A 26087-nucleotide genomic window follows, 5' to 3' on the forward strand; every position below is an offset into this window, starting at 1 on the left:
AATTTGAAATAATGTTTTCACTCCTAGCTGTAGCCATTACTACCTGTTTTACACAGAATTATTTATTCACACGAATTTGATATATTTGACAGAAGAAGAATTCTTGAAAAGCAGATTATAAAATGAAAGATTGACTGCAATAATATATATGTACAGAATATTTTTCAGACCAATGATGATACGAGTGGCTTAGGGTACTGTTTAGTCCCAGCTACTCGTGGATGAGGCCCATTTTTCTTCATTTTTTAGATTTATTATTATTTTGGTTTTCTGTCTGCTGTTTGATGATTGAGTGTGAGTAGGTTTTTCTGGTAAACAAGCACACAGTACATTTTTTTCTTGATCATGCATGTATTACACACATACAATACTTGTCCCCATTAAAAAAAAAAGTTGTGTACCACCCCCCCTCCAAACAGCACCCCAAAAAATAAAAAGAGAGGCAGGAGGGATGCCCACTCCCTCCTGCCTCGGCTTCCCAGACCCATACCCTTGACTGACCAAAACCTGGACCTTCCCACACCCCCAACACCAAGGCCCCCCCCCCTCCCTCTCTCTCCCACCAAGTCCCCAAGAGAAGGCCTTAGTGATCTGGTGGGAGTTAGGTATGAGCCGATAGCGTAGCTGGTTAAGAAAGGTTTTGACATTTTCCTGGAGGAAAAGTCCATAGTCTGTTATTGAGAAAAGCATGGGGGAAGCCACTGCTTGCCCTGGATCGGTAGCATGGAATATTGCTACTCCTTGGTTTTTGGCCTGATACTAGTGACCTGGATTGGCCACCGTAAGAGCAGGCTACTGGGTTTGATGGACCATTGGTCTGACCCAGTAAGGCTATTCTTATGTTCTTATGTTAACCTCCCCAGCTCAAGCACACACCCCAAACCCCCTCATACCTTGCTGTAGAAAGCTGGCAAGAGGGATGCCTACTTCCTCTTGCTGGCAGGCACGCCTCTTCAAAAGAGCGGACCTTCCCAGTGCACCAGGAAGGGGAAGGCACACCAGAAATGCATGAAAAGCTGTAGTATCAGTGAGGTGAATTCTGATTGAAGTAGTCTTGAGATCAGAATCCGAGAAGTGTAATAGGTAATCCAGAACTGATGGGAGGGAACAGTTATTGGATCCAAAGAATTGAGGTTACACTAGACTGTGAAGCGAGTCTACTTAAAGTGATAGCAGCATTGTGTGAAGGGTTTTCTGGAAGCCTATATGATGGCTGATACTTGGGCAGAGAGTGAAAAAGCGTCTAATCGCTGAGAGAGATACACCATGCTGTGAGAGTTAATGGGTGTAGATTAGGATGAAGAAGACGGCCTCACTTTTGTCCTCTAGTTTTACCATTTTCCCTTCTCTGGAAAAGATTTGTTTCTATATTAATACTTTTCAAGTATTTAAACACCTGTATCATATCTCCCCTGTCCAGATGTTTAAACACTTGAAAGGTATTAATAGAGAAATAAATCTTTTCCAGAGAAGGGAAAACGGTTAAACTAGAGGACAAAATTGAGGCTGCATGGTAGTAGACTTAGAAATAATGTCAGGAAATTCTTTTTCAAGGAGAGAATGCTTGATCCCTGGAATGCCCTCCTTAGGGGGGAGATGGAGACAGAAACAGTGAAGAATTTCAGTCTCCCTCCTATCAGAAAGTCATCCAGGACATCTGTTATACTCTTTTGGGCCCTCTGCCGCCTTGAGTGGAAATGAGCACTTTGTTTGTTTTGCGGTAGTCTAGAACAGTTGAGGATACCTATGCCTCAGAGTAGTATGTTGTCTTTTAAGCATATCTCCTTGATGTGGAGGCTGAGCCAGAAGTGGGCTTGGATAGTGACTTGATGGATTCAGAGCATTTATTATGAGTTCTGCTACTCCTTCCACTTTGTCAAAAGGATGTCTTCAAGGCATAGTATGTCTGCCATCTTCTCCTGAATTACTGGTTCTAGGTTGAAGATGTGCAACCAGGCTAGTCTGTGCAACCCAATACCTTTGGTGGAAGTTCTGGATGATGTATTGAAAGCATCACAGTTTTTCCACACCATGTGCTTTCCACACTCTTATTCTTTGAATACTAGCTGATTGAGTTCCTCAGCCTTCAAACTCTGCCATGCTGAGCACAATGTTTAGCAAGAATATGCTCATTAAACGCTGATAACAAGCTATGAAGAAGACAAGCATAACATTTTGGTAAAACATTTCCTTAATAAAACTCCAGAGATCAAGCCTTTCTCTCTTTGGGGCACAGAGAAGTGCGTTTTGGAATTCCTAGCTCTTATGAGAGCAGATTTGACCACTATGGAATGGTGAAGCAGCTCAAGATTCTCAAATCCCAGAGCTTTCTGGGGGAAGAAGGAGGCATCAAACTGAAGGATGTCCAATGTGCTGGCCCCTGGGCTCATCCCCAGTCTTCAAATCATATGGAATGGATTTAACTATTTCCCTGATAAACACACAAAAAAAGGAGAATTCTTCTGGAAGTGACTTTCTTCTTTCATATGGTGAGGAGTCTGAGGAAAGATCAAGTGATCCCTTCTCCGAGAAACCCTCTAGTGCTACCTCAGACAGCTAGGAGTGGTCAGAATCACACTCACAGAAGTACCCGGGTCTCTGCCTGCTTCATGTTTATGAAAGACAATCTGGTCAGACCTGGGCCAAAAGCAGTGAGAATTACCAGTTCCACCAGGAGGACAGTACAATTTAACTAGGCAGGAGCCTGGTTAAATTGCTTTCAATACTGACCCCAAGGAATTCTGGGCTCGATGAATATCGATTGCATTCAGCTTGGTTTTTCTTATGTAAAAAAGGCTGAATTTTTCAAGTAAAGATTCAAGTAAAACAAAATTTGAAAGTATCCTTATAAGCAAGTAAGAAATTATGATTTGCTTTCTCTAACCAATCTTATAATATGTCATTCTTATACTAGAGCTCAAGCAATATAGTAGAAAACAGACTACATTATTCATCAAGTTTCAATAACTGAGGATTGTTGAAATTTTGCTCAGATCTAGCTCCAAATCTGATTCTTAGAACTGGTAAAAACCACTTCATTTGATCAGCTCCTTGAAGGACCCAAATCAGTGGCAAAGGAGAGTTTCTGGATACCCTGTAAATTAGATGAAAGCAGCCCCATTTCTAATCCCCTTCAGTCATTCAGTCTTCCCCATATTATATCCCCTTTTATGCATCCTATCACATTTTTCCAATCTGATGACTAAACGTCTCTACATCATTGACTTACATCCCCTGACATCATTATCATTCATGTCCTCCTCCATTCACTACCTCTCATCAATTTCATAACCTGCTAGCGCTAATCTAGCTGATTAGATTTTAACATTTCATTGCCTTAGGTACAAAATAAGTACCAGTCTAAAATATGTAAACTGCTTTGATTGGGTAAACCACACAGAAAAAGAGGTATATCAAGTCTCATTCCCTTTACTAAATGCAGGAGACAGACAGCAAAGTAGAAGAATGTGACTTGTAAGTAATTGCACACAGTTTTAGAACATTTTTACAGATGTACATAAAATATATGAATTTTAAATATTCCAGATCACACAAAAAAAGACAAAACAAAGGAGTAGCTTAGTGGTGGATTACTGGGCTTGATATCCAATGGTACCTGGTTCAAATTCCACTGCTGCTCCTTGTGATCTTGGGAAAATCATTTAACCTTCCATTGCTTCAGGTACAAAACTAGATTGTGAGCCCACCAGGGAAAGGAAAGTACCTAGTGTACTTGAATGTAACTTGCTGTGAGCAAAATCCAAACAAAACAAAAATTAAAAATAGACTTTTCATATATTTTTTTACCCATTTCTCTTAGTAATTTAGATGGTTCTCATTTACTTAATTTGTTAATGCAATCTAAATTTATATAGCACCTTTCTGGCTTATCCCAGGACCACCTATGTGCTGTACTGAACTGCCAAAAATCTTAACACACACTTTATAATATAAAAACATTACACATACATATCCTCCATAGGTAACTCACATTTTGCTCACAAAGTAATTTCAAGTCATCTCTCTGGGGAGAACTTCCTATGCCCCACTGTGTTTCCAAATCATCAAGTTGATTTGGCCCATGGTGTAGGACTGGACGTATATCTGCATTGCTAGGATCCACTGTCAATTCCTTTACTCTAAAATTGTAAAGCACAACTTATTACCACAAAGGCAGAAAGCTCCTTAAAGAAACAGAAAACTACATAACAAAAATAAAATACTAAAGCCTCAGATTAAATATAAAATGTGCTTAAATGATGATGTTAGTTTTACAGACTTAGTAACCATCTCTTCAAAATTCTAGTTAAAATGATAAATGTGTGTACAGATTTAATATCAACTTAATTTGATATAATGCAATATAAAAAAAAATGTCAAAGCCTTTTACAGTAAAATATATAGACAAAGAGAAAGGCAGTTTCCAATAAAATGTCAATAGCAAAATATTTAAACAGACGGGGGGGGGGAGTAGTCAGGTACAACAGGGGGCCTAGGTTACAACTGAAGAGCTACAAACACTTCTGAAATCCAGCACATATAAGGAGGACTGTGCTAGATACTGTGAATGGCGGTGGGCCATAGTCCATCCCACCAAAGCAAATACCCTAATTTGGGAGTTAAAAGGTGGGAAACAGGGATAAGTCCACAGGCAGTGAGGAGCAAAATAACTAGGAGCTTCAAATATAGCTGAGCAAGAAGAGAAGGAAGCAGAAGTCACACATGCATAGGTGAGGCATGTAAGTTAAAATAATTTTTAAGTCACCGAATGTTGTGTCTTCTCTCTATAGAATTCCATAGCCTTGACAACTTTCTTCAAATTCTGGGCAAGACACTGTCAGTGCTTACCTAGCTTAGATTTGGCCATGAGTCCTTTCCATTATCCATGGAAAGTGGTGTGCCACATATTTTTGTTAATGTAGGGGTGCTTCAACTTGAAAAGAGTGGAAGACACTTTTTAAATTTATGATGCCTCTCTTTCAGACAAAGTTATACTTTTTGAACTTTCTACCATGACCAAATATGTTTCATTAAGTTTAATAACAGAATATAAAACCTATAATTTGTTTTAGATGGAGAAAAACATGATTCATTTTAAATACTCATTTGTGTAAATTGGTTTTGCTGATACTTCACTAATAGTAATCTCCTGAATAGGAAAAGTTAAACTTCTAAGGGTTTTTCATTTAAACTATTGAATATAACTCAAAAATGTAGTTATACACACAATACAGGAATACAGGTTTAAGTCATATTATCTGAAAAGCAAGGTTTGTTGCAGTTTGTAAAAGGTAACATCATCATTTCATAAATATGAAGGGAAAGAGCAAGTTGAATACAATATTTAAATGTCAAGATTTGGGGGGTAGGAGAGGAAAGGGCAATAACAAAAATCTTGAAAATGAAGCACTAGACCATGCAATACAACCTGTATGAAAAAGGTATGATGATTTGGGGAATAAAATAAATGTATATTTTTAATTTTGTGCAGTTCTATAGAAATGTAAAACAAAAGTTTATGGATGTAATGTATAGATTGAAATAGACCTGGTGAGTGTAGGAGAAAAGTCATCATACTCATAGGAAGGAGAGAGATCAGAGCGACTGCTGCTACCCTGTGAGAAGGGAATGTCCGAAGGACTAATTCCAAATTCCTTTACTCTGCAGCACCAAGATACAGCAGCAAATTAAAGAAGAGATTTGTATAAAGACTTTTTGAATATGTACTTTCATTCAGCATCATGCATGAAAACATTTTCTGAAAACCAAAAAATGCACTATATGAAGAGGACATCAACATGTTAAGAAAATAGTAAGTATATCCAACTAAACAGTAGAATAATTTATACACGCATGTAAAATTCATCTATAGCAATCATCAAAAAGAATAGAATCTTCAGTTATATGCAAGGTATATAGTTACAGAATTTAAGTTTAGTTTCATACAGGATACAAATGATTCTGATCACTATACAGGCAGTCCCCAGTTTAAGAATGCTCGACTTATGTCTAACTCATACTTACGAACCGGGGTACTGCCTCTCCCTTCCTGTGCCAATATGCCCCTTCTTCCTCCCTTTCTATCCCTTCTGTGTTTCAACGTGTCCCTCATCGTCACCCTCCATTTTATGTTCCAAGTTTGTTCCTGCCGTGTTTACTCCTCTTGCCGTCTCCCTCCTCCCAGCCGCACTTCTGTTGTCAAAGCTGCAAGCAGCAGCTCCATCAAGCGGTCCTCTGGTCTTGCAAAGTAAGCGATCTGTGGATTGTGCATGCGGCTAGCTGACCCAGAAGCCTTCCCTCTGAGGGAGGAAGAGGGACGGCGTTGGCATTGGAAAGGAGAAGCAGGGTCGCGTTGGGACACAGAAGGAAGGGAGTGCCACAAACTTCAGACAAAGGATAGAAGAAAGGAGGGAGGGAGCATGAACATGGGACACAGAATGGAGTGAGGGAGGGGAGCATGAACTTGGGACATAGGACTGAAGAATGGAGGAAGTGAGGGAAAGAGATGCTGAAGTGGGGAGGGAACAGAAAGGGAGAATTGCTGGGCGTGGGTGTCTTGAGTGAGTGAGAGAGAAAGATGTGCACATAGGTAAATGAAGAAAACAGATGAATTGCTGGACATAGGGAGGGAGAAAAATATTGGACAAGATGGTGGGAGAGGCATAAGGTACAGATGCATGGGGAAGAGAGATGAAAGGGAGAAATGTTGGATGTGGTGGTAGAGAGGGAACAGTGGGACTGATGAACAAAAATAAGTGTAAACTTCCTATCTTTTCTTTCAATTTCAACTACAGTACTTATTTTGAGGACTGTCCTTGATGTTTAATATACTATATAGGATCCTTGATGTTTAATGTACTATATAGGATCAGAGTTACATACTTAAGAACAGTTTAAAAAACAGAACTCGTTCTTAACCCGGGGACTGCCTATACAGGGTGAGGCAAAAAAAGTAATGCCTAGAGTTGGGTTTTTTTTTACTGTTTCTCAGCAACTGCTTGCAAATTTCAATGTGAAACTTTAGTTTTATTTGTTGTTACTATCTGTGTTTATATTGTACAGCATGGAATGACATGATCTTTAAACATGGCAAAGTTACAGATATTTTAGAATGACCACACAGCAATTTTCACAACTTTAAAAATGTCTGCACTGTAACTTATTATTTGTGTGTGGGAGGGGAGTGGGTAATGAGCCTGGGGACCAGCTTACTGTTAATTAATGATATCACAATGACGTAGATGTTTGTAAACAATTTGAATAATTTGTATTTGATAATATGATAATTTACAGATAATTTATTTTAAAACATTTCAGATTGGAACTTGGGCAAGGTGTCTGTAGCAGACAAAATGAGAATCCAGATGTTTTAACAAGGTTTCAGAGCAAAGGCGATAGTGCTTGTGTTAAAGCTAATTAAAGCTATGGGTGAACCCTGAGGGGCTCATAATCAAAACTTTAAAATGCACAAAAACCAGCCTAAGTCAGCCCTTGAAAGTCCTAATAGCAGGGACGTCCAAGTGCCGATATAATCATAACCAACTTTCTGGATGTGCAGCAGCACTTCTAAGCTGCTGTGCATCCAGAGAGCAAAGGGGTGTGTCTCCTATCCCTACCTCTCTTTCACCCATTCCCTCACTATACTGGTTGCTCACCAAGTCCACTTGGACCTTTTTGAAAGTAAGAATTAAATAGTTGAAACCACATATTTTAAACAAAGATGACTGGAACTTTGACCTCATAAAAAGAGATTAGATTCTTAACTTGCTAATATCTTTTCAAGTGATAGGTATGTCATTCTGGATGGATGGGTAATATCCCAGTGCTCTCAAGCCGTGCAGAAGGAATCCACTCCAGTTTTCAAATCCCTCCTACTTCACCAGAGGGCTCTGCTGCCCCCTTCAATTTGTTCCAAAATAAGTGACAGCCCCCTCTAGAAACAAATGTGATGAAGAAGTAAGTGGAAATTCCCCGAACAACAACTGTTCTGCTCTGAAACTATAACATTAACAAACTATAACTATAACAAACACGTTAAACATGAGAAACAAGCATGCTAAACATTTATGGAGCTCAAAAAAATATCCCAAAGTGTTTTAGCAATAGGCTATTCTTCATAATCTAAAGTCCGACTGGCATCCAAAGTTCATGTTTGGATACAAACTTTCTGAATGAGACAGACAGGAACAGGAAATAAATTACACACCTATCTACTAGAAAATATATTAGCAAGGTAAGAACATAATCTCTTTTTCTTGTGGAATAGGTGTGTCATTCTGGATGGACGGGACATACAAAAGCAGTCTAAGAAAATCTAGAGCGGGACCACTGTGCTGGCTTGTAACACTGAGTCCTCCCTTGCCACTACATCCACTCTGTAAGATTTGGAAAATGTATGTGATGCACTATAAATCTCCTCAGGGAGGGGAGCATGAACTTGGAACATAGGATGGAAGAATGGAGGAAGTGAGGGAAAGAGATGCTGAAGTGGGGAGGGAACAGAAAGGGAGCATTACTGGGCATGGGTGCCTTGAGTGAGAGAGAAAGAAATTTGCACATAGGGAAATGAAGAAAACAGATGAATTGCTGGGCATAGGGAAAGAGAAAGAAATATTGGACAAGATGGTAGAAGAGGCATAAGGTACAGATGCATGGGGAAGATGGATGAAAGGGAGAAATGTGGAATGTGGTGGTGGTGGAGAGGAAGTGGGACTGATTAACAAAAATAAGTGTAAACTTCCTATCTTTTCTTTCAATTTCAACTACAGTACTTTATTTTGAGGACTGTCTTTAATGCCCACAGCGAAGCCATGCCTCTAGTCTAATGTGCCTTTATGGAAACAGAGGACTGTTTCCCACAAGCAATATTTGCTGACGAAATGGCCCTATGGCCTTGGATTCTGGTGTACAGCATCTAGATCAGTGGTCTCAAACTCAAACCCTTTGCAGGGCCACATTTTGGATTTGTAGGTACTTGGAGGGCCTCAGAAAAAATAGTTAATGTCTTATTAAAGAAATGACAACTTTGCATGAGATAAAACTCTATAGTTTATAAATCTTTCCTTTTGGCTAAGTCTCAATAATAATATTGTAATTTATAGCTAAAGAGACATATGATCAATAAACTGTTTTATTTTGCTTTTGTGATTATGATAAATATACCGAGGGCCTTAAAATAGTACCTGGCGGGCCGCATGTGGCCCCTGGGCCGCGAGTTTGAGACCACTGATCTAGATGGATTTGTAAGCACAAAGAGATGGTCAGATAGTCGGAATTTGCTCGTGATTTCAAGATATTGGAGAAGTACTCTTCTAACCAGGGCTATGGAGTCTGAGACAATTTTGGGTACCTGGAGTCGATAAAAATGTACAGACTCCTGATAAATTTAAATTATAATTTAAAAAAAAAAAGACAGCAATGTCTCATTTCACAAATAGTCATAATTATCACATTGTTTGCGGGCATTTTTTGCCGATCTACGCCGAAAAGAAAGCAACATATTACTCAAAATTGGAAAGATTATACAAAATTAAATTATACATTTTGGTGGAATTCAGTTTGTCACATATATAAGATGGAAAAGATGTTAGCGTTACAACAAGGGAATCTTCATAATTTTAAAAAAATATGGGAACCATTGACTAACTACTCTAATGATCAGATATCTTAGCACATGGGTTGCAGATAGGTGGTGTTGGGGTGGGAAATGTATATCATATGGAATTAGGAATATTGATAAGAAAAGGGGGTATTTATTTTATATTACAAGAATATTTGATTGTAACTACAAGTGATATATGAAAATTGATTGTATTATGTTTAATTCACTTGTTGTAAGAATTCAAAAATGAATAAATAAAAATAATTTAAAAAAAAAAAGCAAAATTTTTTAATGTTGCATGGGAAATTACATTTTGCGTAAAACAGCTGTAACTTCTGATCCATTGCTTATTTTTGAATAAAACTTTCAGTTTATTTTCTTATATTAAATTCAGTAAAGCGATGTCACATATGCGTGAAAGATAAACGACCAGAAAATGTCCAAATAAAAAGATTCCACATGACTTTTTGTTTTTTTTAAAAGAATTTAAAAAAGTAGAAAAGTATGATCCCTCATCGAAACCGACTGTAGAAGAAGCCATCCTTGTTTATCCCGAGATTATTAGTGATGTGGCTAGAACCGTAACAGCAATGCCACCCATCCAAGTCAGTGTTGAAAAACTATTTTCAGCTGTAAAAATAATCAAGTCCGCTTTAAGAGTTTCTATGAAAGAGGATTTGGCAGAAGCAATTCTGTTTCTTAAAACAACACTACATTGAGTTAGTTTTGGATTGCTTTTAACAGATATTCTACTAGAAACATGACAGCAAATAAAGGCCAAATGGCCCATTTAGTCTGTCCATCCACAGTAATCTTTATCTCTTTCTCTCTCCGAGAGATCCCATGTGCTTATTCCAGGCCCTCTTGAATTCAGACACAGTCTCTGTTTCCACCACCTCTTCCGAGAGACTGTTCCACGCATCTACTATCCTTTCCGTAAAAAAGAATTTCCTCAGATTACTCCGGAGCCTATCACCTCTTAATTTCATCCTATGCCCTCTCATAGCAGTTTCCTTTCAAATGAAAGAGACTCGACTCATGCACATTTATATTACGTAGGTTTTTAAACGACTATCATATCTCCCCTCTCTCGCTTTTCCTCCAAAGTATATAGATTGAGATCTTTAAGTCTGTCCCCATATGCCTTATCACAAAGACCACATACCATTTTAGTAGCCTTCCTCTGGACCGACTCCATCCTTTTTATATCTTTTTGAAAGTGCAGCCTCCAGAATTGTACACAATATTCTAAATGAGGTCTCACCAGAGTCTTATACAGAGGCATCAATATCCCCTTTTTCCTACCGGCCATTCCTCTCCCTATGCAACCTAGCATCCTTCTAGCTTTTGCCATCATCTTTTCAACCTGTTTGGCCATCTTAAGATCATCACATACAATCACACCCAAGTCCCGCTCTTCCATCATGCACATAAGTTCTTCACCCCCTAAACTGTACCATTCCTTTGGATTTGTGCAGCCCAAATGCATGACCTTGCATTTCTTAGCATTAAATTTTAGCTGCCAAATTTCAGACCATTCCTCAGGCTTCGCCAGATCTTTCTTCATGTTATTCACACCATCCAGAGTGTCTACTCTATTGTAGATTTTGGTATCATCCACAAAGAGGCAAATATTACCCGACAACCCTTCAGCAATATCATTTATAAAAATGTTAAAAAGAACAGGCCCAAAAACAGAACCTTGAGGCACACCACCGATAACATCCCTTTCCTCAGAGCGATCTCCATTAATCACTACCATCTGTTGCCTGCCACTCAACCAGTTCCTGACCCAGCCCGTCACTTTGGGACCCATCCCATGGGCACTCAGTTTATTTATTAGACGTCTGTGTGGAACACTGTCAAAAGCTTTGCTAAAATCAAAATATACCACATCTAGTGCACATCCTCTATCCAATTCTCTACAACTATATTCCACGTTTAATATATAAACTGTTTCAGGTTTTCCAGCTTTTGTTTTTGTTCATGTAGTTAAGCTTTGTTTGTTTTAAAACTACCAAAGAATGTAGTTCATATTTTTAAACTGATAAAGTTCCTGTTCCTGATTTTTATGCATGCTATGCTTCTACTTTATAGCCACTTGATAAAAACAATAAATAAAACCTTATTGTTGGGGGAGCTGTTACTGACACGGAGGGAGAAATAAGAGGAGGCTTTTTATGTTCCCTGGCCTCCTGCAGCAGCGGTTTGGCGTTTCTTTGCACCTGCCCGCAGGCATCGACAGAGACGGACCCCTGACGTCACCGGGTCCGTCTCCAACACTTTAAGGTTCAGCCGCTGCCAAGGTTATACGGGGAGGTGTTACTGACTTTTATAATTATTGTACTTTTGATTTTCTGATCTGGATATGGGGAAAAGAAAAATCAAACCAAAAAGTTCAACACCTGCTGTATCTGGCCCCATGGACAGACATTTGCTATTACTATCCGAAAATCCCCCAGTAACATCATTAAATATTGATTCCTCTCTGTCAGGAGCTTCAATGAGTCCCCTCGAACGAACTCCTCCCCTTCACCCAGTATCTAGTGATAGTAGGAATATAAACCCTACTAATTCCAACGGACAAGTGGTATCCTCCACCCACATTAACAAAATAGTTTATACTGAAATATCTAAACCACTGATTTTTCCAGTCGGAGTGGAGGAAAATCCACTAACGGAGGAAACACAAGATATTACCCTTAAAGACTTATGAATAGGAATTTCTAGAGTTGAAGGGTTTCTCAGGACAATGATGAGACAAATGGGGGACTTTTCTCAGTCAGTTTCTCATAAATTAGAAAATGTGGATTCCAATTTAATTTGTTTGGATAAACGATTAAATGTTATGGAGACTCGATGTAATACACTTCAAGCTGTTTCGGTATCTGCTGTTAAAGATTCTACGGTGATACATGCTAAAATAGAATCTATGGAAAATATGAATAGAGGGAAAAATCTACGCTTAGTCAATTTCCCAATAACTCATTTATTGTCACCTGAAATTCTATTAAGGAAGTTTTTTAAAGAAGTATTGGGATTGGCTAATGTTCCAATAAATAATTACTATTATATTCCTCCAAAAGGAGTAGAATCTGCCCAGGAGGTGGACCATCTGGTCACTACTGAAGTAAATTTGACTGAGTTTTTGGAGGATACTCAGGATGTGATTCAGAGCCGGTCGACCCTGGTGATAACATGCATGAGTGAAATAGATAAGATGTTATTAATGAAACTTTACTTTAAAAATAGGTTAAAAACCTTATTGTTTTCATTTTTTTGTCTTTTGTTTAAACTAGCTGATACAGTAGAGCAGGTGTGCCCACACTTTTGGGGCTTGTAAGCTACTTTTAAAATGACCAAGTCAAAATGATCTACCAACAATAAAATTAAAAAAAAACACAAAGCACACTGTACGCAGAGAAAATGTTAATTATCATTCCTATTCCGGGGTTTTTTCCAAGAGGTCAAGGCAGATGACTATCCACTGTCATCTCAGTAACAACCATACAAAAATAGACAAATATACCCCCCTCCCTTTTTACTAAACCACAATAGCAGCTTTTAGCGCAGGGAGCTGCGCGGAATGCCCAACGCTGCTCTCACTCCCTATGCTAAAAACAGCTATTGCGGTTTAGTAAAAGGGGCCATAGTGCAAAATATAGACAGCAGATATAAATTCAGACACATTTTGTTCACTAAATTTAAAATAAAATCATTTTTCCTACCTTTGTTGTCTGGAGATTTCATGAGTCTCTGGTTGCACTTTCTTCTTCTGACTGTGCATCCAATCTTTCTTCTCTTCTTTCAGCCTGTATGTTTCCTCTCCTCCAGACCTCATTCCCTCCCCCAACTTTTTCTTCCTCTCTCCCTGCCTCCCTTTCTTTCTTCTCTCTTCATGCCCCCTTTCTTTTTTTCTGTTTTCCTTATTTCCTTCTGTCTCCCTGCCTGCCCCCTTTCTTTCTTTCTCCTTGCCCTCCCCCAAGCCACTGCCGCTTCCATCGGGGAAAAGGCCCCAAAGCCACCGCCACCGCCGCCCCATGCTCTCCTTGCTTCCCTGCCTTGGGCCGACCAGCATTCCTCTCTCCGACGTCAATTCTGCCCTCAGAGAGGAAGTTCCGGCCCAGCCAGGAAGTGATTGGCTGGCCCGAACTTCCTCTCCGAAGGCAGAATTTACGTCGGGGACAGGAAGGCTGATCGGCACGGCCCGGGATGGGCTCCGCAATCGACTCACTTTGCCTTGGCGATCTACCGGTCTATCACGATTGACCTATTGGGCACCCCTGCAGTAGAGTATCAGCTTCCTAGCCAGTAGTTCTGTGGTTAAATGGTGTGTATGTTGCCTTCCTTCAATCAACTTGGAAAATACATTAGCATATTAAATACAGATGAGTCGGAGTCGTGGGTACCAGAAACTGAGGAGTCAAAGGATTTAGCTACCAACTCCACAGCCCAGCTTCTAACATCCAGCCTCTTCAGAATCCGGCCCTTTTCTTGGAACCTGTGGACTGGAACGCCTGCAATCTGACTTCCTGACTGACTAGAAATGCCGAAACAACCTTTGACAAAAAGGATGGAATAGTGCGCAAAGAGATTCTAGCTTCAGTAAATTTGAGGAAGGGCTCTCTGCAAGAAAGGGCCTGTAACTCCGAGATGCTTCTCCACTGAGGTAATGGCCACCAGAAAAACCATCTTGAGCATCAGATCCATCATATGGAGGCTGGCTGAGACCTTACAGAACCACATTAAGGCAATGGATGTCGTACCGGGGGCCTGATATGCAGTGCTACCTTTAGAAATCTAGCTATGTCTGAATGAGATGCCAGCGTACTTCATCAGTCTCAAGCCCTAAAACAAAAGAGTCCTGCTACTTGGATTCTAAGGGATGCTACTGTGAGTCTCTTATCAAGGCCAGCCTGGAGAAAAGCTAACACCACAGAGACCGAAGCAGAGAAAGGTTTCTCCTTTTCTTGATATACCAGTGCTGGAAAGTTTTCCACGCCTTAGCATAGGCAGAGACTGTTGGATTTTTAGACCTGAGCAGAGTAGCAATGACTACCTCTGAGTATCCAATGTCCGTTATGCCTCACACTCAAGAGCCATACCATAAGAGCAAAGTGATCTGGATCCTCTATGACAGTGGTCTCAAACTCGCAGCCCGCCAGGTACTATTTTGAGGCCCTCGGTTTATCATAATCACAAAAGTAAAATAAAACAGTTTCTTGATCATATGTCTCTTTAGCTATAAATTACAATATTATTATTAAGACTTAGCCAAAAGGAAAGATTTATAAACTATAAAGAGTTTCACCTCAAGCAAAATTGTCATTTCTTTAATAAGACAATAATTATTTTTTTCTGAGGCCCTCCAAGTACCTACAAATCTAAAAAGTGGCCTTGCAAAGGGTTTGAGTTTGAGACCACTGCTCTATGACCACCAGTCCCTGAGAAAGGAGGCCTGTTTGCACTCGCAGCCTGAAACTGGAACCTGTCTGAAGACAAACTACATCTGCTTACCACAGTATTCGTGGCCAATCTGGAGGCATGAGAATGACCGTTCCCCAATGGCTTGTGATCCATTGGAGGATCCTGCCTATCATGGGATACGGAGGGAACACATACAACAGCTCACTTTGTGGCCATGACTGGACAGAGCATTCAGACCTGAGCTTCTTGGTTCACACCTTCAACTGAAGAATCTGTTTGCCTTCTTATTTTGTGCTGTTGCAATGAGATTGAACATTGGGCGACCCCAGCAATGAACAATGGTTTGGAAAGCCGATGCAGACAGCGTCCACTCACCCGGATCCAGTGCCTGTCTGCTGAGGTAGTTGGCTTAGACACTCTCACTACATGTACCGATAAGATAGCTTGAAGATGAAGCTTCACACACTTGAACAATAAGCGGGCTTTCAGACCCAGCTGGACACTCTTGGTGCCTCCCTGGCGATTGGCATAGGCCACTTCTGTAGCATTGTCTGAGAAGACTCAGACCGCTTATCCCTGAAGAGTCTTCTGCAAAGCCAATCCAATGGCTTGAAGTTCCAGCCTGTTTATTGACCATTTTCTTTAGGAGGACAACTCACACCCATGAATCAGACGTCGGTTGCAGTGAGCCCCCCCAGCTGAAGAAAGTGGCATCCATTGTCACAAGGACCTAAGAGGCTGTATGGAGGGGCATGCCCCTCAATAACACCTGTGGACAAAGCCACCAGTCTATACTAGCCTGGGCTTCCGGTGTCCACAGAAGGGGCATCTACAGGGAGTTTGACTGAGGTAACCCAACATGATAACACACTTTGAAGAGAACACATATGAGCCTTCGCCCCTGGAACCACGTCTATTGTGGCTGTCATGGAACCCAACACTTGGAGGCAATGTCATGTGGGCAGAGATGGCTTGGTCAGAAAGCTCACAATCTGAGTGCAAAGCTTCGGTCTGCATGCCTCTGGCAGGTAGACATGGCCATCTGCCATGTTGAACAAGACACCCAGGTACTCCAAAGACTGAGACGGAGTCAGTTGGCTCTTTCAGAAATTCATTGACCAAACCCAGGCTCTGCAGAAGTTGGACCATCAAAGTCACTGCTTGCTCCCCTTTGGTGAACGATGGAGCACTGATCAGACAATCACCAGGTATGGATGAACCTGTAGCCTCATCTTGCACAGGTGGGCAGCAACCACCACCATCACTTTGGTGAACGTGCAAGGCACTGCTGCTAGACCAAAGGAAAGGGCTGAGAACTGGTAATGGTTTTCCAGAACACGAGATCTCAGGAACTTCCTGTGGTCCGTATATATGGGAACATGCAAATAGGCCTCTGTCAAATTCATAGAGGCTAGAAACTCTCCTAGCATCACCACCATTATGAATGACTGCACTGTCTTCATGCAAAAGCACAGAACTTTGAGTGTTGCATTGACGTGATATCAATCCAGAATGGGTCTCCAATTGTCCGAGTCTTTCTTTGGCATGATGAAGTATATGGAGTATCTGCCCAGCACAGACTCTATGAACTGAATATCTAACAGTCTCCGAACTGTGGAATCGACCCTGATTGGGGGGTTTTTTGTCACCCTGCTGGAGAGTCCACAAACCAGTCCGTAAAGGGCTGGGCGAATTCCAGCTTGTAACCACTTTGAATGATCTCTTACATTCCCTCCCCTTACAACCTTTTTTCTTCCGTAACATTCCCCTCATGCATTTGTAATTTGCTGAATGTCCAGCCATCTTTCGATGTGAACCGCCTAGAAGTTGTCTGACTATGGCGGTATAGAAAAATAAAGTTATTATTATTATTAGTACCAATTATCTGATGATATCTGTGCCCAGGCCTATAAACCTAAAACCATTCCCCTATTTTCAGGGGAACTGCTCCGGACCTGGTATTATTATGTCTTTTTGGAAGTTGATGCAGGATGAGAACTGGAGGCTTGATTTTGCTTGGGCCCTGAGAATCCAACTGGATCCCTGAAAGGATCTCCGAGAGGTGGATCCTCCTGAATACTGCCGAAAATGCCTGGCGCCACAAAAATTAGCACACCCTGAACCTCTAGAGGTTCTCGGTCTGCTGTCAGGCAGAGATTTTGGTTGTCAATCTGTCACATTGGTCACGAGTTCGTTCAGTCCCTTTCCAAACAAAATTTGTCCCTTGAAAGGAAGCCTGCTGAGGGTAGCTTTGGAGATGGAATCACCAGCCCATTACCTAATCCAGAGCATTCGGCTGGCTGAGACAGAATAGGCGGAAACTTTGCTCATGACTCTGATGATGTTGTAAAGAGCATCTGCCACAAAGGACAGGATTAATTCTTCAAGGGCCCCTATGCATATAAATACACTGGGCCTTTGGCCCTGTTCTGCCCCGCCCCGATTTACCTATTTACTTCTTTATTTCCACTTGATTTCTTTTATTTTAACTTCAAAATAAACAACAAAGATTACCATATCAGTGCCAATGTACAGCTTTTCTTCTATGCAACCCTCAAACATCTCTGAACAAATCCCACCCCCCTTCCTTCCCTTTCTAACTACTTGCCCAGGACTTAAACTCTGAACTAGAGAATGACACAGCGACCCTTTCCCAAGGCTAACAATGGGTGACTGCAGTAAAACCGCAGAAAGAGATAAAATTTATTTCTGTTCTCCACCAGCTTGGGGACAAACCTTTTTGCCGCTCCATGTAGAGGTAAAAAGTTTTTTCTCATGGATAACCCCCACCCACTCCCCACTCGTGGGTCCAGTGGCTCCAGCTGGCTTCCCTCCCTCACTGCCGCTAGCACACACCATGCAGAGCAAGCTGATCTCTACACAGGGTTGCTGTGCTCGCAGCCTTTGCTCTGCCAGATTCCTCCTTATGATATAACTTCCATTTTTCACAAAGAAAGAAAGTTGTGTCATAAGGAGCCCAGCAGAGGGAAGGCCATGAACATCGTTGAGCAAGCCTGTGTTCGATGGCTCACTATGCAAGGTTTTTGCCAGCGGCAGGGAGGGAGGGAAGCCATCTGGACCCACCGGATCCATGAGCTAGTGCTGTCCGATTTGCCTCCTAGTCTCACAATAAAAAATAATTAGGGCCTGTGGAGTATTGCTGGTGCACTTTCCCTCTGTCGCGGTCCTGTCCTGCCTCTGACCTAACATCCTGTTTGATCTAGCGTGGACTGTGGCAGAGGGAAAGTGCACTGGTGATCCTTTGCAGACCGTAATTAGTTTTTAAAGTGAGACCGGAAGACGCCGGATGATGGTGGAGAGAAGGGAGAAGCATGCCGGCCTTTAGGGGGTCCCCTGGTGTAGCTATTAGAAGTACACGGAGGGAGGGGTCCAAAGACAAGGGCATATGGTGGGGGGGAGGTGGAGGGGTTAGAAATAATGGGTCTGAAAACAAAGGAGAGGGAGAGAGATGGTAGGCAAAGGGATGGAGGGAGGGAAAAGAAAGGGAAAGAAGTTGGACCCAAGGGGTAGTATGCAGGGAGGGGGGGAGAGAGGTACTGGATAGGAGGGCAGTTGGAAAGAAAAAGTGAGAGATTACAGACCCTGGGGTGTTGGGAAGGAGGGAGAGATGGTGGATGAAAGGGTAGTTGAGAAAAGGATGGTGGATCTGAGAATGGTGGGAACCATTGCTGCAGTTGCTCTTTCATTCTTCGGGCCGCTGACAGAATAAGTGAAGAAACATGCTACTTTCTGCTATTGGAAGCTTTCCCTCTGCTACTGCTTCCTAACACCACTTAGGCACGAAGCAGTAGAAGAGGGAAAGCTTAACTCATGCTGCCGGTGGCCCAAACAGTGCAAGAGTTCTGACTTATCAGATCTCATGGAAAAGAGGAACCAGGGGGCCATGAAGAACTGCGGGGTGGGGGTGGGGGAGTGGGAGTGGTCATAAGAGAAATGCTGGACTGCGGTGATGAAGATGAAAAAAAAAAAAGGAAAGATGCCAGACCTCTGGGGGAGGGAAGGAGAGCACGGAGAACGAATAAAATGTCAAATGGGTAGGAGACACTGGCAAGCAAGTTATCAGAAGTCAAACAGAAACCAGAGCCTGGGACCAACATGATTTGAATAATGACCAGACAACAAAAGGTAGAAAAATAATTTTATCTTCTATTTTGTGATTAGAATATATAAGAACTGAAATTTTTATCCCACCGGTGCTGGTGTTAGACATGGGTAGGGCCCAGGGCAGAAATTTGAGAGGGGACCCCAAAGCCATCTACTAGCCTATGTCATCTTCAGCTTTCAGCAGGCTTAGGGCTTTCTCTAGCCAGGGGGCATTTGCTCTAATTGCACTCCTTGGCCTAACACCATCCCTAGCATGTGTGATCTTTATATTTTGCACAGTATAGGAGGAAATTAATCTTTTTATTTCTTTGATGGTGTACTATATGGAAGGTGTGGCTTCTTGGGATTTTGATTTAATTTATGTTTATAATTTTTGGTCGGTTATTATGTATTTGGCATTTGTGTTCTGTGTGTGTGACCGAGGTATTCTGTTAGGATGAATTTTCTATGTAGCATTCAGTTTTCCTAATAGTGGAGAGGATATTGTGAGGGGTTTTGTTGATCATTTTTCTACATTTGTGATTTATAAAATGACAGTTGTACAGCATATTGTTCCTTTTTATACTTTAATAAAATGATTTAAATATAAAATAGCTATTCAAGTCTTGTGTGGATGGGACCAGACCCAGAGTATGCGGGCACGAAGCAGGAATGGAGACAGAGATCACGGGGATGGAGAGAGAGTCCATGGGGATGGGCCAGGGACAATTTTTTTCCCCATGTCATTCTCTACTCTTTCCTCATGGATTATGCAGACCTCAGTGGAATCCATGACGTTTACAGGAGTTACACATTTTTAAAAAAAATAAATCTTTATTAATTTTCAATTCAAGAACAGTGCAATGAAATATATATACAATTAACTTCATAAACAACACTTACAATCAAGCAAATAATATTACAAAATATTCCCCCCACCCTATTTCAAGAACAGAAACAAAGTGCATTAAATTATACATACTTATAAAATCAGAAAACAGCACTTACATTTGATCAATGAATACTACAAAATATTTTATCCCCCCTTCCCCCCCCAGATGTGCAAATCAAATAGAAAATAAAGGCATAACTCAAACTAATCAGAATTAACAAAATTCATCAATGGACCCCATATTAATTTAAATAGCTTATTATGACACAATATTTCTGAGTTCATTTTTACATATTTATAACACAAACATAAAGATCCCCACCAAAAGGAAAAATTAAATCTGTCCCAATTTTTCCAGTTTTTAGTAATCATCTGCATGGCTATCCCAGTCATAATGAGAAAGAATCTGATTTTATATCTTTCTAATGGAGGTTTAGCCATTAACAATGTCCCACAGATTACCATCTCATAGGATAACGGAATTGAAGATTCCAGTATCAAATTAATTTGTCCCCATATTGATTTCCAAAAGTTGAGTATCAAGGGACAATAGAACAACAAATGATCCAGTGTCCCTATTTCAAGATAACAGTGCCAGCATTTATTAGACTTTGAACTATCCAACTTTTATCATTACATATTTCTAGGGTTTCTGTTTTATTAAAAGTTTTGCTATTAAGTGAAACAACAATTTTCACACTCAAAAAAATAAACAATGTCATGTACTTAAAAATTACCAAAAAAGTTATTGGATACCTGTGAAGTCGAGTTTAATGCAAGCACAACTTTTTAGTAGCCAAATAAAGTCATACCTATTTGCATATCTTAATGTGTTTAAAGTATTTTCACAAGATGCCATCCCTGGAGAGATAGTAGCAATCTAGGATAAAAACAATAAAAGTATTATGTTCTACCAAGAAGAATAGATAAGCACTAATTCAAAATTAATGTTAATTTTTTCTTACATTTTTATGTACAGCTGTTTATGAAGTGACAAGTGCTTAGGAGTAGTCCAAGGGTATCTGACACCTTAGGTCAAGGGTGTCAAACTCAATCACATAAGGGCCGAAATCTGAAAAAAAGGCTAAGTTGCGGGCTGAATTTAAAATACTTAGGGGTCCTTTTATTAAGGTACGCTAACTGATTTAGTGCACACTAAATGCGCACCTTAATAAAAGGAATCCTAAGTGACTAAGGCTTAGTGTTAGCAGAAATATAGGGTTACAACATCTCCAACCCCACACCAGCTCTGTGGTGTAAACAAAATAAATATTGTAATCACAAAACAGAAATAAAATTATTTTTTCTACCTTCTGTTGGTCCCAGGCTCTGGTTGTCTTCTGATAACTCGCTTGCCAGGGTCTCCTGCCCATTTGTCGTTTCTTCTTTCTCCATGCTAACCATCCATCTTCCATTTCTGTCCTCCCCTTCCGTTTCCCTTCCCTCCCTCGGAAGTCTGGCATCTTTCCCTTTTTTCGTGTCCACATCCGCAGCTGCAGCGATGGACCCCACCATCCCCAGATCCACTGTCTGTCCTTTTCTCAACTACCCTTTAATCCAGCATCTCTCCCTTCTTCCCCACCACATGGTCCCCACCACAGGGTCACCCCAGGGTCCACTATCTCTCCGTTTCTTTTCCCAACTACCCTCCTATCCAGTATCTATATCCCCCCTCCACACCATCCCTTGTGTCCAACTTCTCTCCCTTTCTGTTCCTTCCCTCCCTCTCACCATCCCGTTGCCTACCATCTCTCTCCCTCTCCTCTGTTTTATTTCTTACCCACCCCACCCTCCACTCAGTCCGGCATATGCACATCTGGACCCTTCCATCTCTCCCTCTGGGTACTTCTACACCAGGGCCCGCCCCTGTCCTGAAGGCCAGCATGTTTTCCCCCCTTCTTCTTCCTGGTCTCAACTTCAAATTTGGCCCGCTGTTCTACCCTCCCTCCATCCCAGCTTCCTGATCTCCTCTGGCCCACCAGCACAAACCGCTGCCACTGCTGCTGCTGCTCTTCACTCGCGTCTGTCTTCACCTGGTCTCCTCTTCAAAGCAGCCTGCTGAGGATCGCCAGCTGGATGTAGCGAACCTCGCAGGCCGCTGTCAACCTTGGTAGCATGTTCTCTCTGATGTGGTTCCGCCCCTCCTCTTACTTACGGGATCACGTCAGAGGGAACTTGCTACTGAGGTCAACAGCGATCCTCTGCAGGCTGCTTTGAAGAGGAGGCCAGGCGAAGGCATAAGCGAGTGAAGAGCAGCAGCAGCGGTTTGTGCTGGCAGGCCAGATTTATCAAAGTTGAAAATGTCTGGCGGGACAATTTTTAACAGAGTTTGACATGTCTGCCTTAGGTGCGTCTTCAGTCATGCACTGCCTCCCCACAAGACAGCACCTGTCCCTTCCTCAACACTTTTCCCCTCCATAGTGTCCATCTCCCCTTCCCTAGTCCCTTCCCCCATGGCATTTGCCATATCATTTCCCCTTCTCAAATATCTAACGCACAGCATCTCCACCCTGTTCCCTTTATCCTGTCACTATTCTACTTCTACCTGCTATTGTGGCAAAATTAAAAAAGTCAGCCTGGCATAGAGACTCAAGCTCTTCTATATCCCACGCTCCTGTTGGAGGGGACAGGACCCAGAAGGTGGGCTTAAACTAGATGACCCCAAACTGCACCAAAAACAACTTAAAAGTGCACAGGTCCATGACAATTGGTATGGCGACAATTGGTAGAATTTTCTTATCAATTTTTATCCTACCAATTATCTTCTTACCAACTTTCCTACCTTATCAGAAATGTCAAAATTAAAAATCTAAATAGTCCACGGCTTGTCATTAACTGATCGCAACAGGGGAATCCTCGATCAGCTGAAATGGCTGATTGGGGGGGATTCCCTTGCTGCGATCAGCTGAACTGACAGGACGATCCGTGATACCTTTCTCCCTCACACTCACCAATCAACCCAACCCCCCTCCAAAGAGAGCCTCCTTCCGCCAAGCTTGATGCCCCACATTCCCTACACCCCAGCCCACTCCTCTGCCCCCTCTCCCTCCCACCGATTCCCCCAAGCCCCCCTTTCACCGAGCCCAACACCCCTCCATCTCCCCCCAACATCCCCCCACACTCTCCTGTATCTTTGGATGAAAATTCAGCAGGAGGGAATCCTGCCAATCAGGACCTTAGGCCTCTTCCACTACATCCCAAGATGCACTGGGAGGAGAAGGCCAATTTGAAGATGTAGTCTTATTAGTAGAAGGGAGTGGGCATCACTCCTGCCAATTTTTCATCTAAAGGTACAGAGGTGTCAGGGGGATTGGTGGATGGGAGGAAGGGAGAGAGGAATCTGCGAAGAAAATTGGTAGGAAGATCCTACCAATTGTCAGAATCCCCATAGGCACTCTCACCCCAAATTATGCATCCCAGGTATCTACCTGCCTAGTGCCTGGGATGCCTAGTGGCTGGGATGGCCCTGCAAGTACTCAAGACAGGCAACCACTATACCTAAATACACCATAAATTCAAATACTGAGCTACAATAATTTGATGTCCTAAATTCTGGATTTTTATAATTTTCTAAATTTTGCCCTCAGTTAATTCTTAGGTATATCTAACCTTACTTGTCTAATATACAGTAAATAACACATTTTCATCTTCAGACCAGGAGCTATAGTATGTTCAGTTAAAGTAACTGTTCTGTGCCTATTTTCTGAAGTTAACAGAGTTAGAGCAATGTGTTAAAGATTAGGTTCTTACCTCAATAATCTTCTTTCCTGTAGACGGGTGTAAAGATCCTGAACAGCTGGGTAGTAAACCACAAAATGAGGGGATACGGGGAAGCTCCATGAATGATAACTAATTCTCTGTAAGTAACATGCCTAAAACACATAATAAACATGAAAATGAAAACAAAAAACAAGGTGGATCAAATAATCCACCTACCTCAGTATAACCTGCACCAATTATTAAGAAATTTTATATTTGTTTTGGTTGGCTCTTGAATTGAAGAGGCTTCTTTGTTCTGCAACCCTGCTAAATAGGGAAATGCAAACTCTGTTAAGACCTACTTGGCTGAGGCAAAACGTCTACCATTCTGTAGCCCCGTTCTTGACATCATAAGCAGGTGCAAATATTGAAGGCTGGGATTCAGGACCTCTACATTCATTTACAGGAAAGAAGATTATTGAGGTAAGAACCTAATCTTTCTTTCCAGTGCAATGGGTGTAGAGGTCCTGAATAGCTGGACGTACCTAACCAGTCCCTAAAGTCCTGGGCAGGACATACGAGTCTGCTGCCAACACTGAGTACCCGAAAGCTGTATCCAGGTAAGCTGCTACATCAATCCTGCAAAACTGAGAAAGTATGAAGGGCAGACCACATCACTGCCCTATAAATCTCTTATCGCCCACTCCTCTGCCCAAGAAGCTGCCATCCCTCTAGTGGAGTGTGCTTTTACCAAGATCAGAGACTGCTTTCTGCTCCTAATGGCCTTGCATATCCATCTTGATATGGTAGCATTTGAAGCCAGACTCCCCCATCATGACAAACAGCTGTCAGATGAAACTCATTAGATGAAACTCATTCGAGATACCTTAGGAGAATTATTTTGACATTCAACAACTGCAAGATCTTATCATGCTTCTTGGGCTCTGTCTGACTGATCACAGGGAGATGAACCTCTTGATTCACATAGAAGGATGAGACAACCTTTGGCAAAAAGAACAGCACCATGTGTTGCCATGAGATCGAAAGTTGGCTGCTCCCAGTGGCATACAATGTTGTTGAACAGGCTGTCATCATTAATCCTGAGAAATGGCTCTCTGCAGAACAAAGCTTGCAGCTCTGAGACTCTTCTTGCCAATGTAATCACCATTAAAAACACCATCTTCATAGTAAGGTCCAGAAGCGATACACCCTGTAAGGGCTCATACAGAACTTGAGTCAAGGCCTTCAGCACCATCTATAGATTCCACGTTGGAAAGTGTTATCTCACCGGAGGATGCAGACGTAATGTTCCCTTCAAAAATCTGGAGACATCCGGGTGCATGGCTATAGGAACCCTATCCACTTGTGCCCTAAAGTATGAGATTCCTGCTATCTGTATCTTGAGCAATCAGACTGCTAGGCCCTTCTCTAGATAATAGCTTTATTTTTCTTTACCGCAAACACCCAAAAAGTTCTAGGTAGTTCACATAATAAGAGGATTGAACATTCCAGTGAAGATACAAAGCAATCAAAAAGGCAAAGTACAATGTTACAATTATAAAAAATATAGTATAAAATTATGATATAGTCATCAATCAAGTAACAAATTTTTTGAACAAACAGGTCTTAACTAGTTTTCTAAAAGTGCAATAAGATGCAGATTGTTGAATCAAATCGTCTAACCATATTTGAACTTTACCTGCTTGATAAGCCAAAGATCGATCAAAATACTTTTTATAATGACAATTTGGGGGATTAGGAAAAGTGAATAAACCAGTACACCGAGTAGATCTAGTCGCACAGTACAATTCAAAATGGGAGAAAAGATACAACAGAGCTAATCCAAATAACAACTTATAGCAAATATGAAAAGTACTCTTGCTTCCATTGGCAACCAGTGTAGCTGATTGTAATAAGGGCCGACATGTTCCTGTTTTTTCAATCCAAAAATTAAGATCCAAGAAGGCTGCCGCTTGCTGCTGCTGTGTGGACGCTTAGGAGTGCCTCGCTTACCTTTGGGAAATGCCTAAGAGAAGGGGAAGAAGCGTTGGTGGAGCCTCCCGACGCTCGGAGACCCCTCTGCCTGCAGTGGATGCCATTTTTAGGCGTCTCCTGAGTGAGCAGGTTTCGTCTGGGAATCGCCCGCTGGGAGCACCGGCAGAGAGTAGTGCCGCGGCGAACTCCCTTGTGCTAGAAGTCTCTCTGAGCCCCGACGTAAGGTCGCCGCCCCTACAGCCGTTGCCGCTGGGAGCAAGCTCACCGCAAGAGGAGAGCACGCCGGAGGAGGAAGTGTTTTCCTCTCGAGAGGCCAGTACGTCGGAGGGCTTGCAACTGAAGACAGCTAAAAGTGATTTACTCCTTTTA

At 41.7% G+C, this 26087-nt stretch overlaps 1 protein-coding gene across 2 annotated transcripts in view; it reads right to left on the bottom strand.

Moving 5' to 3' along the window:
• KIF2A (kinesin family member 2A) overlaps positions 1-26087 on the bottom strand; it is a 271896-nt gene that overhangs the window by 27943 nt on the left and 217866 nt on the right. For both annotated transcript variants that reach the window (XM_033930524.1, XM_033930514.1), the window contains exons 16-17: positions 20837-20904; positions 3992-4139 (exon numbers count right to left, since the gene is read on the bottom strand). In XM_033930524.1, the coding sequence (XP_033786415.1) occupies positions 3992-4139; positions 20837-20904 (216 nt within the window). The remainder of the gene's footprint in view (positions 1-3991; positions 4140-20836; positions 20905-26087) is intronic.

Source organism: Geotrypetes seraphini, chromosome 1 (genome assembly GCF_902459505.1).
Source record: "Geotrypetes seraphini chromosome 1, aGeoSer1.1, whole genome shotgun sequence".
NCBI classification, from domain to species: Eukaryota; Metazoa; Chordata; class Amphibia; order Gymnophiona; family Dermophiidae; genus Geotrypetes; species Geotrypetes seraphini.